The sequence below is a fragment of the Mytilus galloprovincialis genome, chromosome 1, assembly GCF_965363235.1.
Source record: "Mytilus galloprovincialis chromosome 1, xbMytGall1.hap1.1, whole genome shotgun sequence".
NCBI classification, from domain to species: domain Eukaryota; kingdom Metazoa; phylum Mollusca; class Bivalvia; order Mytilida; family Mytilidae; genus Mytilus; species Mytilus galloprovincialis.
In genome coordinates this window covers 16,570,397-16,584,748 of record NC_134838.1, presented here as the reverse complement: position 1 = coordinate 16,584,748, position 14,352 = coordinate 16,570,397, and the positions used below count along the sequence as shown (strand labels likewise).

The following is a 14,352-nucleotide window of genomic DNA, read 5'->3' as shown; positions in this document are numbered from 1 at the left end:
CGATGAATTTATTATGTAAAGATTTATTTTGACAAAAAAAATCCAAAGAACAACATAAAGTTAGGTGTGGTTTTTATGCCCCATTTTTATGCCCCATTTATGGGCATTATGTTTTCTGGTCTGTGCATCCTTCCGTCTGTACGTTGTCCGTCCGTCCGTTCGTTCCGCTTCAGGTTAAAGTTTTTGGTCGAGGTAGTTTTTGATGAAGTTGAAGTCCAATCAATTTGAAACTTAGTTTACATGTTCCCTATGATATGATCTTTCAAATTTTAATGCCAAATTAGAGATTTTATCCCCCTTTCATGGTCCACTGAACATAGAAAATGATAGTGCAGATGGGGCATCCGTGTACTTGGGACACATTCTTGTTCTGAAAAGAAATTTGTTGAATTCAATCAAAAGTTGAAAAATAATTTTTTGCTACTGTAGCCTTATGCAGACATCTAGCGAATAATTGACAATTTCTTGGTAGAATATATGATTGTATGAGTGCATGATGTGTTGCAGGTCTCACAGTATGAGAAGCAAAGACAGGAAGCATTGTCACATTTAGAGGAGGTAAGCTGTGAGCGAAATTATTCTTAAAAGACAAAATGTTTCAAAATACACTCTATGTAATGTATTCCTGAAATGTGTAATGTTCTAACTTGTCAAAATTGTAATGGTCAAATTTTCAATTCTTGAATTGTGTCAGATACATATATACCCTGTAATATATATGTATAAGTCTGAAATTAAACAGTGTTAGAATTAAATTTTTATGCTGACAAATTTTTGTCATTTTACAGGATTTACACTTACACGAAACACCAATCAATTTATTTAGTGTCATGTTTGGTGCTCTTAACCACTTGACCACATCCACTGTAAAAATATAATTTCAATAGTGGTAGTTTTACCTTGTCAAGTAAGGGAAATCTAGAGATAGACATATGTTTTAAGTATGTGTAGATGTAATTTGGTTTATCTTATTATTTGTAGGAAAGAAGAAAGGCAAGAAAAGCTACAGAAAAAGTAAAAATTGCTGAAACCAAGCTTGAAGCAGAACAGGAAAAGTATGTATTTGTTTGAGTAGCTACAAACATGGCCCACATTTGAGGAGATTTAAATGATAGGATAGTTTTGCTTACTTTGTTTAATATAATATAATTAGAACTTTGCCTTTCCTAAATGTATATATGCTTAAATGACCAAATATTTTCCTGTAATTTTTGAAGTATGTAATATTTGTTTACAATCAATTGTAGGAATATAGAACTTCAGAAAGAGTTGGCTACTATGAAAGGTTACTTGAAGATGGCGAAGAGGAAACTGAAAGTAAGTATAAAGATATAGATGACTTTTATGAGGTGATTGTTAGATGCACTATGGAGCAGTAATCTGTTGGGTATGGTGTTTTATCCTTACTTATGCTGTTATGGTGATCTATGTACCTTAGTTGTGTTACACTGTGATATGTTTAAGATCTATTTTGTATAGCAGTCATATGAATAATCCTTTTCCTAAAAATGAAAATTGTTAGTCCATCGGTTTCATTACAGGATAGAATGCTGAAAATTGTTAGTCCATCGGTTTCATAACAGGATAGAATGCTACTGGATGAATTACATACAAATCACTTATCATTTTATGATAGCAAATACCTGATAATGTTTCTATTACATAAATTTCTGAAAATTTATGATATCTTCCAAATTATTTTAATAAGATTCATGAAAAAGACATGAAACAACATATTTTGCATAGAATTGAACCCTCTGTGATAAAAAATATATTACCAGAAGAATTAATGAAGGAAATTGTGTACACCGGTAATTGAGGTTGCAGCTTTATTTGTTGCTAATAAAAAGTTCTGGCAAACACAATGTTGATGGACTTTAGAAATATATTTAAATTGTAGGACCCAGAAAGTGTAGGTATTTGAGTGCACCTTTTATCTGCTATAATAACTGATACTATTGTAGAGTTTAGCTGATGTAGTGATAATTTACACTTGAAGATTATTTATATTGCACACAGATTTAGCAGGGCTGACAGGAATTTTCTAAATAAAATTTTTAAGTTTTCCAAAATAAGTTACCTTTTAAAATGTATTAAAGGCAAAATTTACTATTTTTAAAAGTAGTGAAAAATGAAATCATAACCTATGCATTCCCAACTTAGTTCCTCATCCCTATCTATTAGGTCATTCAAAACAATTTATTAGGCCATAATGCTCAAAACATATGGAAACTTATGTTAATTGATAGATAGTAATGCAGTCTCTGGTGTTTAATTTAAATTCTCAGCATTTAATTCAAAATTACAGAAGAGCTAGGTCAACATCAGTGTTTAAAAAAAACAAAAAAAAAAACATCCAAGAAAAAAGTAATGCAAAAAATCTTTCCATACCTCTAAGCTTGGAGTGTAGGAATATATTTATTATTTTCCTTTCTAAATTGAAATCATCTAAATGACAACCTTCATACCCCATCACTTTGAAGAATTTCCTGTCATCCTATTTACTAGCAGATTTGTAGTTCTTAATTTTATCTTGCAGTTACAGTGACTTTACATCTAATACCATTGTTTAATAATAAAAATATGGTTTTATAGACTGTAAAAACTATGTTTAATGTTTTCTTTCTGCTGTGTTGTAATTTCATGATATGTTGTTGATTTTTTAAAAGGTTCCACAATACGTGCATTAAACTTTTAACCTTTAATATGAATTAAACCATAATTGTATAGGATTTTTTATGCCAACTGTCATAAATATACACGGCATACAAATAATTCTAAAACAAGACATTGCCTTTCATTAGTTATTGTATATTTTCCATTTTTACATTCATATAGTCTCACGTTTATAATCAAATAAGATACACCTGGGCTCTCGGTCATAAAACTTTACTCAGTACTCCCAAGTACAAAATAAGTGCTCGAAACACAAAATCCAGTATTTTGATTGGTTTATTCTTGAATCTGAGTACAAAAACCGTGCTTGAAAGTTTTATGACCGCAAGGCCAGGGCTTACAGTCATAAAAATTTTGAGAACAATTATCTTGCTCAGACTCTGAAATCAACCAAATCAAAATACTGGATTTGGTGGCTGGAGCACAATTTTTCAATCCTTGTACTAAGTAAAGTTTAATGCCGGAGAGCCTACTAATTACTTGATGTACAAAATATGTGTTTGAAAACCAAATTTTGTATTTTAACTTTAGAACAATACTTGTGCTTTAAATTAAGACTGCTTGGACAGATAACACACAATTATAGTACAATCGTCTACTTTATTAAAGAAGTAAAATGTGCTTCACACCTTTAAAACTCTGAAATAAAGAGTAATCAAATTGCACACTAATGCAAAGGTCATTAAAACAAAGTACCTTTAACTAACTTATGATTTTGACCTTTAACCTGTACCCTTTACTAAACAGAAAGTGCAAATACATATGCAAATAGCAGTTGCTTCCCTTTTCATCACTATTTCTTGTGTGAATAGCACTACTGTCTTAACATGCTATCAATCTAACATTGCACAGGTTCTGGACACAAGTGATTCACGTGTTAACACCATCACCACAGAGTTTGACAAGGAAAGATTAACCATGGAAGGCACTCTCTCTGAGGCTAGACAACAGGTAGAAATATTTTATGTTGTGTCCCAAATTATAGACAACTGGATTCAAAATTTTTGCGTTTTCAGGTGATATATATGCTCAACAACATTCGACTGTCATTTCTGTCATATTTCTGCATTGATTGTAACGATGATGAAGAAACTTTTTAAAAAGTTGAAATATTGCAAATAAAAAGATATTTGATAGTAAATATAATTTCAGTTGTTAACTACTGGAAGAACAGTGATACATCAGCATAGGTCAAATCTGTAAGGTTGTAATGATTTATTAACAATCCTACCAAGAATGTGATGGTATTAATTCATTGAATATTTCTGGCTTATTATATTTTATTGTAATAAAGGGGGGAAATATGTATCTCAGTTGTTGTTAAATATACATATATTGTTGTTACCAATATTGTGTTTCATCTCCCCAAATATTTGTTGTGGTATAGATTGCCAGCTTACAGCAAACCGTGGAAAGTGAAGTGGACGAAAAAGAAAAATTACATTCCAAAAACGTACTCCTTCAGACAAAAATTGCCTCTCTGAAACATTTGGAGAAAAACATTGACAAACTGGAAAAGAGTAAATATAGATTGGAGGAAGACTACAAAATGTACAAGGTATCATGGGATCGTTACCACTGAGCATGCTCACAGGAATGACCGAATTGGAAAAACTATTGCATGCGTTCAACATTTTATTTTAATTTTATTTTGTTGGTGAAAGTCGAGTCTGCATGATGTTTACAGTATTTTATGTTTGTCATTGAAATCCCTGAATGTTTATAATGTCCTGCATTAGTACATTGTGTATGGATTGCATGAATCTAGCCAAGTGGATGCATTTCAGTATACTGTTTATGTTGTGGTTTTTGGTTATCATTAAAATGCATGCAGGTATTGTCAGCATCCGGTGAGACTTAATTGAAAAACAAAGTCTCTGTGTTTTACAGTGAATGTTTGTTAAATTTGTGTTATGACTGGATAAAATTATATTACAAATCACAGTTAATACATTATAATGATATCTTTTCACCTGACATGTCACCATGTTTAACTTGTGGGTTTGTTTTTAAGAGGTTACATCTTTTCTAAATTAACACTTATAACTCATTTCATGGTTTGAGTCAAGGTTTTTTTTTTTTGAGGGGGGGGGGATGAAACAATTGACGTTTGAGTCATGTTCATAGTTTTTAGTAAATTATGCTATTCAGTTTTCTTTAAAATTGTTTTTGATCTTGCCTATTTCTTTCAGCGATTCAAACGATTCATACTAGCAGAGGATTTCAATTAAACTGACTTATTTTAGAATTTATATGTAATTCTGTGGAAGAGAATAATCATATTTTGTTGTATTGGTACTGTATTGTAAGCATTAGATCATTTTTAATATATTTTCTCCTTTATCTATGCAGGCCAAGATGGAGAATGGTTATGTCAACAAAGATGAGTTAAATCAAAAAGAAAAAGAACTAGAGGCCCACTATAGGCTTCAATTAAACAGGAAGTTAGACGAGATTAATAATTACCTGGAACAACAGGCCCGTGCTAGGGAGAGGCTTGATAACTCCAGGGACGAAACTGAATATAAAATCAAAGATGCCAGGAGAAAACTGGAGGTATGAATGCTTGCTTTGTATTTTGTTGTTGAGAGAAAAAAAACCAGTTACAACCAAACTCTCATTATATAGTCAAAGAGTGGGATAGAGTATTACTTGTAGTGTGTTAAAACAAATTATTTCATATCGATTGGGAATAAGATTCTCTTATTGGATAAAAAGGGGTCACATGTCATTCATTATTCTTCAGTAATAAATTCCATCTGTCATTAACAGAACAAAATGGACCAGAAAACCGGTCGTTAACGAACTTTTACATGATAATGACCGGTGGGCGTGGTTTCCGTCTGATAATGACCGTTGGTGCGTGGTTTCTCTGTTAATGGCCGGTGGGGCGTGGTTTCTCTGTTTAGAGAGATGTACCTTTTATAAAACATGTTCCTGTTTTTAATATTATATTCAAGTTGTTGAATTGTTTATTATATGTTTTTGTTGATTCTAAAACTAAAGAGAACTTGATTAAGTATTTATATACTGAAAAAAAATGCACTAAAATGAATGGCAGTATTACTACGACTGGACTTCACTCTTTGCCATAGAAATCGTACAACTTCTCGAGTTCTCTTTAGGCATTTTGAAATTATGAGAATTTTCCAAAACATGGTTTCTCAATGAAATTACTAATAGTTTCCTTGAAATTAAATACCTTTTCTACATCGTTAAATCCTACAAACTTTACTTTAATATTTTTTGTTCTTATTTACAGGATGAAAACACATCTTTGAAAATCCAAAATGAGCAGATCAAAGCACAAAAGGACAGTAAGGAAATGGAAGCCAAACGTTTCCGTGACCTTTATGATAGTGAAATGCAATGGAGGATGAGACTGAGTGAACAGTTAGTACGGACGACAGACAAGGCTTATGGGTACAAATCAAAGTTAGTGTAAGTGCCACTGGGTCTAGCTTCAATTAGCTTCTCTTGGTGGCTTTTTCTCTTTCTATCTCCAAATAGTTACTTTAGGTGTCAGACCACCATTTTACCAACAGTACTTTTTATTGCTTTTTCATATTGATATATACTTAAACTAGCAGATGAAACTCTTACTGATTGAGAAATATGCTTTGATCATTTTGTGCTCAAATTTACTTGTGCTTGCATTACAATTTTTAGTGTAGATGTGCTTAATAGTATTCTAATAAAGATTTTTAGTAACCCAATTTGCTTTTTTAGAAGTAGGGAAATTCCCTCACATCATGCATCTCTACAATACATTGGTATAAAATAAGCATGAAGTAAAGTTGGTACATATATAATTCTGAATCTATACGGTTTTCATGAAGGTAAACTTAAGGTAAAATGTATAGGGAATATAAAAGTTTAATGTATAGGGATTTTGAATTGGTAGCCTGACACCTATAGCTTTACAGCCTTATAGCAATTTATGTGCAATACTATATCATGATATAAATACCCATTTATAACCTTTTCCGGGAATAATCATGTTACAAATCAAATCTTGTTTCTGTCATACCAACAAATATGTGGAATGGAATTGAAAGGATTTTTTTTTTTGGGGGGAGGGGGGAGATTTGTGACAGATTTACACAGTTGTTTTGAACATTTGATATAAATAGTATTTTCTGTCCAGATTGAGAGACAAGAATGATTATTTGGTGGTGGCATGAACTATTCAAGGGTTCCTTTATAAAATATCTTCCATTCAATCATTTTGGTGTTTTTATTCACAATTTAAAAATAGTGGTTGGTTTTTCATTTTTATGCCACACCTACAATAGTAGAGGGGCATTATGTTTTCTGGTCTGTGCGTTTGTCCGTCCTTCATTCCTTCGTCTGTGTGTCCCTGTGTTCGTTCATCCCGCTTCAGGTTAAAGTTTTTGGTCAAGGTAGTTTTTGATGAAGCTGAAGTCCAATCAACTTAAAACTCAATACACACGCTCCTTATGATATGATCTTTCTAATATTACAGCCAAATTATACTTTTGATCCCAATTTCACAGTCCACTGAACATAGAAAATGAAAGTGCGAGTTTCAGGTTAAAGTTTTTGGTCAAGGTAGTTTTTGATGAAGTTGAAGTCCGAACAACTTGAAACTTAGAACACATGTTCCCTATGATATTATCTTTCTAATTTTAATGCCTAATTATATTTTTTATCCAATTTCATGGTCCATTGAACATGGAAAATGATAGTGCGAGTGGGGCATCCGTGTACTTTGGACACATTCTTGTTTACCCAATTTTACGGTCCATTAAACATAGAAAATGATAGTGCAAGTGGGGCATCTGTGTACTTTGGACACACTACTGTTAAGCATGAAACAAGATTTGATTTTAGCTGTATAATTAGTATATGATTTATACAGACTTTATCTGATGTACATAGCATAGAGGTCAATTATAGTTTTATACATATGTATTTATCACATATTCTATAGCAATCTTTTCACACTTTTTTCATTCTCCTTGTTATATTTGAATGTTGATGTTCATTTTCAGTTCTTCAATAAGATGTAAACAACAGTAGAAGGTATTGTAACTGTGAAATAATAGATGGTTTCATGGTCATCAACATTTTTGGATGATATAGAAAGGATATTGTGCTTGTTTTGATGAGAAAGGCATTTGAAAAGTTGAATTATTTAGGAAAGGGACCATTTTTCTTTAATTTTCATTTAAAATGTATGTGAGGTAATCATATTAAACCTTATGAAAATTGTAGACAAAATAATAATAATTTAAAAAATATCCTCATATAATAGTCTTCCTAGGCAATATATATAATTGCATTGCCTAAGCCCATTAAGTTTCAAACGTTTTTGATAGATTGATGTATTGGTGTTTAATGCCACTTTCAACACTACTGTGCTACATGTATTTTGTGGTGGTTAGTTTGTATTGGTCAATGAAGTTGTAGTGCCTAGAAAACTGACCATCCTAGTCAATTAAGATAAGAGTCAAGAGCACCTGCCTGTTCTGGATTGGAGCTCACAACCTCAGTGTTATCGGCTAGTGATACAGTAGTTGACTACTTGGACCAGTCTGCCACCGAATGTATTAGGATGAGTTGAAAATTGGAGAAGCAAATATTTTTCAAGACATTTTAGGTTACCCAAAAATTTATTGTTGCATTTAAATTTTTCTTGCAGTGCTGAGAGACAAAGAGGAAGAATTCAGAACAATTTATCATTTTCCACACCAGTAAATGGTAATGCAATGGACTATAGCCGACTGAGTATGAATGGTGACGACATTCTCAGTAACAGACTGAGGGTGGAATTAGATCGTAGCATAGCCAAACATTTAGAAGCAGGTGAGAAAGAGTCTTCTTTGGTTGAAAATGATTATACTGGCCCTCTCCTTTTAAATTATTGCAGTTACTGATAGAATAAATCTAAATAATATCACAAATTTCCTTAATCTTGACTGAGTATTTAAATAACTGGATCAATTAGAAAACAAAATAGAAACCATTTGTGACAGGAGTAATGCATTTTTGATTTTTATGTCATTGGATTCAAAACTTTGATCCTATTTCAGTTAATCATTCTGCGTATAAAACACGTAGCTTTATTATCTTATTCTTTTGTAGCTCCATATGAAGTTGATTGTTTAGTGGTACATGATAGTAAATCTTCTGTGTATAATACAAGTAACTTATATTTTCCTTTTTCTTTTGTAGCTCCACATGACAACATACAGCCTGTGATACGAACTCACGATGACAGTATCATGAACTCTTCATTTGCCAAATCCAGTGCAGAATACTTAGAACTGTTAAAACGGAAATACTGTGTATAGCAGTGCCATGTGGTAGAAACTTTATAACATGTGTTCTATTGACCGTCCAGCCAATGATATTATTATGATACTCTGTTCAAGATTAATACTGAAAAGTGTATGATTACACAGGGGGTAGAAAATGTTAAGGGAATTTATAGTCGTTACAGATTTTAGTTTTCAAATTTTATGAAAAAGCTGCCAAACATTTAGTTTTGTTTTAGTGTAAGATCAGTTGATGATGCAGTTAATTTTTTTCATGTTATTTGTTTCATTTTAAAATATACATATCCTACTAAAACTTTATTATTGTTTTATTGTCACATTTTTATAACAAGATTATGCAAATTGCAATAGTCATATATAGAATAATTATGCAGAAATCAATATGCACAATGACTTCCATATTTATGTGATGATTTGACTGTTTTATTCTTTTAGTTCAAACTTTAAAAGTGAATGTCAATAAATGTTTAATCAAAGTGATTATTTTATGGTTAATTTCCAAGTGCTAATCTATGTGTGATTCACAATATTTTTGAATTGGTGTATTACATATTGAATCCAAAAAAGATCATGGGGAAGAAAAACTTCATATGATATTAGTGATTCAAGCATAGAATTTTATAAGATCTGCTTTGAATTATAGTATGTAGGTGATTTATTTTCTGTATATCAATGATATTAATGTGATCAAGGGTAATTTTTACAACTCAACAACCATAATACCTTGATGATATGTTCATCAAAATTATTTAGCATAGGTAACAAAACTAAATATGAATGTGAGTAAGTCATTAATTTATGATTATAAATAGTTGACCCCTGAGGTCCATGTAAGGAAAGTGAAAGTAGAAATAGGATTTTGATGACAATCTTGTTATTTCAAAAAAGTATTGTGTGATTTTCTGTTAATTGAGAAATGAACCAAAATGAGAGTCAGCAATGACAAAAAGTGGCATTTTAAGATATAAAATCGTCCACACATGTGATAGAAATGTGTACATGTATCCTTCCACACAAGTGATAAAAATTTGTACATGTATCTATCTACACATACAATAAAATATGTTCATGTATCCGTCCACATGTGTGATAAAATTTGTGCATGACATTGTCTCCGTCCACTGTTTTGTTTAGTGTTAAATGTCTTGGTCATTGCCAGACCCCTTATGAGTCAAAATTGTTTTTTGTGTGTTCCATACAAACCAGATGATCATGAAATATTCTTTCTGTTTTCGTTGTCATTTCTATGAAAGAATATTTCACTCATTCAGATTCTTTCATCAACATTGTTTACATGGAATAACATTTAAAATCATGAGAATTTAATAATATTGTGAACATTATTTTAGTATCTATAGTATTGTACTCGGTATATCCAAAGCCAGTTTAACTGCAATATTAGCATATCAAATAATATTTGACAATTATTATATTTATATCAAGTCACAATTTATTGTTTTCATTTTTTATACATTTAATTTATTCACATTTTATTTGTTACTCATTTTGTAAAACTTTATACATCAAAACAGTTATTTTAATAAAATATATCAAACAGACGTCAATTTCTCATTGTTTTGATGACCGTTTAAAAATATATATGCTCACGTTCCTGGCTTACTGTAGGCATAACATCGTTTCATGATTTTATGAAAAATAAGATGATGTGTGATTGCCAATGATACAACTATTCACCAAACAACAAAGAACAAAGATGTATAGAACTACAGCATTGGCAAAGCCCATACTTAATTGTAAGTTATAATAAAATACTCTACAAGGTGCAGCTTGAGTCAACCAAAAAGGTCCACCCGTAACAGTTGGTGCAAGTAAGGACACCACATTCAGTTCTGGATTTTTGTCGAGCCTTCGACTTTAGTCGAAAAAGCGAGACTAAGCGATCCTACATTCCGTTGGCGGCGGCATCCACAAATATTCACTCTGTGGTTAAAGTTTTTGAAATTTTGATAACTTTCTTAAACTATACTGAATTTCTACCAAACTTGGACAGAAGCTTGTTTATGATCATAAGAAAGTATCCAAAAGTAAATTTTGTAAAAATAAAATTCCATTTTTTCTGTATTTTACTTATAAATGGACTTAGTTTTTCTGCGAGGAAACATTACATTCACTCTGTGGTTAAAGTTTTTAAAATTTTAATAACTTTCATAAACTATCCTTGATTTGTACCAAACTTGGACAGAAGCTTGTTTATGATCATAAGATAGTATCCAAAAGTAAATTTTGTAAAAATAAAATTCCATTTTTTCTGTATTTTACTTATAAATGGACTTAGTTTTTCTGCGAGGAAACATTACATTCACTCTGTGGATAAAGTTTTTAAAATTTTAATAACTTTCATAAACTATCCTTGATTTGTACCAAACTTGGACAGAAGCTTGTTTATGATCTTTAGATAGTATCAAGAAGAAAATTTTGTAAAAATAAATTTCCACTTTTCCGTATTTTACTTATAAATGGACTTAGTTTTTCTGCGAGGAAACATTACATTCACTCTGTGGTTAAAGTTTTTAAAATTTTAATAACTTTCATAAACTATTCTTGATTTGTACCAAACTTGGACAGAAGCTTGTTTATGATCATAAGATAGTATCAAGAAGAAAATTTTGTAAAAATAAATTTCCACTTTTCCGTATTTTACTTATAAATGGACTTAGTTTTTTTGCCAGAAACAAAACATTCACTCTGTGGTTTAAGTTTTTAAAATTTTTATAATGTTCTTAAACTATCCTGGATTTCTACCAAACTTACACAAAAGCTTGTTTCTGATCATAAGATATTATTCAGAAGTAAATTTTGTAAAAAAAAAATTCACTTTTTCCGTATTTTACTTATAAATGGACTTAGTTTTTCTTCCAGTTAACATTACATACAGTCTTCAGTTAAAGTTTATAAAACATTTATTAGATTCATAAACTATCCTGGATTTTTTTACCAAACTTGGAAGCTTCTTTCAATCAAAAGACAGTATCGAGAGGGAATTTTTTATTGATGTTTGTCCTCATTTTTGTTGAGTCTGCGATTAACAGCAAAAGTAGGCGAGACACTGGGTTCCGTGGAACCCTTACGAATTTTTGATTGTGATTAGATATTTGGCACATCATAGATTTTTGACACAGAATGAATGTTGTCAAAGAACTGAAAAATTTGAAATTATACTTTTACCCGTATTGGTTCTATATCAAAAATCTGAATACATGGTCAGATTTAACATATCAAAGAACTACATTTCAATTTCACTTTTATGCCCCTTCCGTAGGGGATGGGTATTGACTTTTACCCCTGTACGTCTGTCCATTTTGGTGGTGTCACTTTTACTGTTCTATTTTTATGCCCCACCTACGATAGTAGAGGGGCATTATGTTTTCTGGTCTGTGGCTCCGTTCGTTCGTTCGTCCGTTCGTTCGTTCGTCCGTCCGTTCGTTCGTCCCGCTTCAGGTTAAAGTTTTTGGTGAAGCTGAAGTCCAATCAACTTGAAACTTAGTACACTTGTTGCTTATGATATGATCTTTCTAATTTTAAAGCCAAATTAGACTTTTGACCCCAATTTCACGGTCCATTGAACATAGAAAATGAAAGTGGGAGTTTCAGGTTAAAGTTTTTGGTCAAGGTAGTTTTTGATGAAGCTGAAGTCCTATCAACTTGAAACTTAGTACACTTGTTGCTTATGATATGATCTTTCTAATTTTAAAGCCAAATTAAAGTTTTGACCCCAATTTCACGGTCCACTAAACATAGAAAATGAAAGTGGGAGTTTCAGGTTAAAGTTTTTGGTCAAGGTAGTTTTTGATGAAATTGAAGTCAAATCAACTTGAAACTTAGTACACATGTTCCCTATAGTATAATCTTTCTAATTTTAATGCCAAATTAGATTTTTACCCTATTTCACAGTCCATGGAACATGAAAAATGATTGAGTGGGGCATCCGTGTACTTTGGACACATTCTTGTTGGCCCTGAAATCAAATCCAACCTTCCTATTGTGATATGGAACCTTGTGCTAAAGTAGATCTATACACTTAAACTCAGTTATTGTCTGCAAACCAAATTGTCTTCAGGCGATGTAAAATGCCTACCGGTATCCTTAAAATTCACCCAAAGTATTTCAAATAAATAATCAAAATAAAATCACAGTAACCTGGCACAATCAATACAAAACCTGGTAGTATATGACATCTATTTACAAAATGGACATTAAGCAACTCATTCGCCTGTAGCTAAACAGCCTGTTTATCTCTTGGTTGTTTACACTGGAAGAAAATGATAATTTTCAACTAAAACTGCATGCTTGCCAATTCAGCCTAACCATGAATGAAAAAAAAAAAAAACAGAAAATGCCATGGCCAAAAAATACAACAGCTTACAAAACACTACACAAACTAAAGGTTGACAGTAACCCCACCAAAAATCTGCAATTATAATAGCTAGAGTTTTTCTCATTTTGATAAGTTGTAGATATTTTTATTTGCAAAAGCCACCAAAGGACCCCACAAAAATTTGTTTCAAGGGTTCTTTAACATGCAGTGAGTGAGAAGCATTGAATTTTAGGACCCAAATCCAACCAGACATTACTATATATTCATACACCCTGCTTAGTCAAATAACACCACTGAAGAATTCTTTGATTTTACAACAGGATGTAGGAATCCAAGGATGAACTTAATTCTATGCTCTTCTCAATCTTTCAGGTGCATTTAATTTTTGAGAATTGGATATGTTATTTAAAATAAGACAAATATGAAGTTCATTGTTGTGATTCAAAAACTTGATTTATAACAAAGTATGGTATATTTCAACAATGTTTATTAAATACATTTTCATATAAAACATTTGTCATTAAATAATGTATAGATTAAAATTATAAATTAAGTTTTATAACTGAAAGTACATATACTCAACCTTACTTCTGAACAACAATATAAAAAAGGGAAATCAATAAGGTGCAATAAGGTGGTCTCATTGGGGGGTTCTGATCCCGGATACTGCTTACTGTTTTGTCAGACTACTGTATCCCGCTTATACTATGTACCTAAGCAATTCTCATTTTTTTGTAATTTCCTGTGTCCCGTTAGACCAAAATTCCTATTTTCACGGCAAAATAATTTGGCTTTCCCGTGTCAGGCTTACGAAAAATTGGCCATCCCGTGTCACGCTTAGACCCCATTGAGACCCACCAATAACAATTTTCAATTTCTTACCGGAAAGTACATCACATACACTGTAACAAACTGTATAACCTTAACATGTGAAATAAGGCAGTATACTCTATTATATTACACAAAAAATATTACAGTAAAATGTAAATCAAAAATAAGAATGAAATACAACACTTTTGAACATCCAGGCGCTTGATA

At 31.5% G+C, this 14,352-nt stretch overlaps 1 protein-coding gene across 24 annotated transcripts in view; it reads left to right on the top strand.

The window, feature by feature from the left end:
• The window catches only part of LOC143067376 (uncharacterized), a 71,014-nt gene extending 60,477 nt beyond the window's left edge, over nt 1-10,537 (top strand). For 18 of the 24 annotated variants that reach the window (XM_076240769.1, XM_076240760.1, XM_076240610.1 and 15 more), the window contains 10 exons: nt 508-558; nt 982-1,055; nt 1,248-1,317; nt 1,901-1,912; nt 3,529-3,627; nt 4,064-4,234; nt 5,029-5,232; nt 5,939-6,117; nt 8,342-8,505; nt 8,875-10,537. In XM_076240769.1, coding sequence (XP_076096884.1) covers nt 508-558; nt 982-1,055; nt 1,248-1,317; nt 1,901-1,912; nt 3,529-3,627; nt 4,064-4,234; nt 5,029-5,232; nt 5,939-6,117; nt 8,342-8,505; nt 8,875-8,993 — 1,143 coding nt within the window. In that variant the 3' untranslated portion in view covers nt 8,994-10,537. The remainder of the gene's footprint in view (nt 1-507; nt 559-981; nt 1,056-1,247; nt 1,318-1,900; nt 1,913-3,528; nt 3,628-4,063; nt 4,235-5,028; nt 5,233-5,938; nt 6,118-8,341; nt 8,506-8,874) is intronic. The other 6 variants (XM_076240684.1, XM_076240626.1, XM_076240618.1 and 3 more) reach the window with 5 other exon arrangements.
• The last annotated feature ends 3,815 nt before the right edge of the window (nt 10,538-14,352 follow it).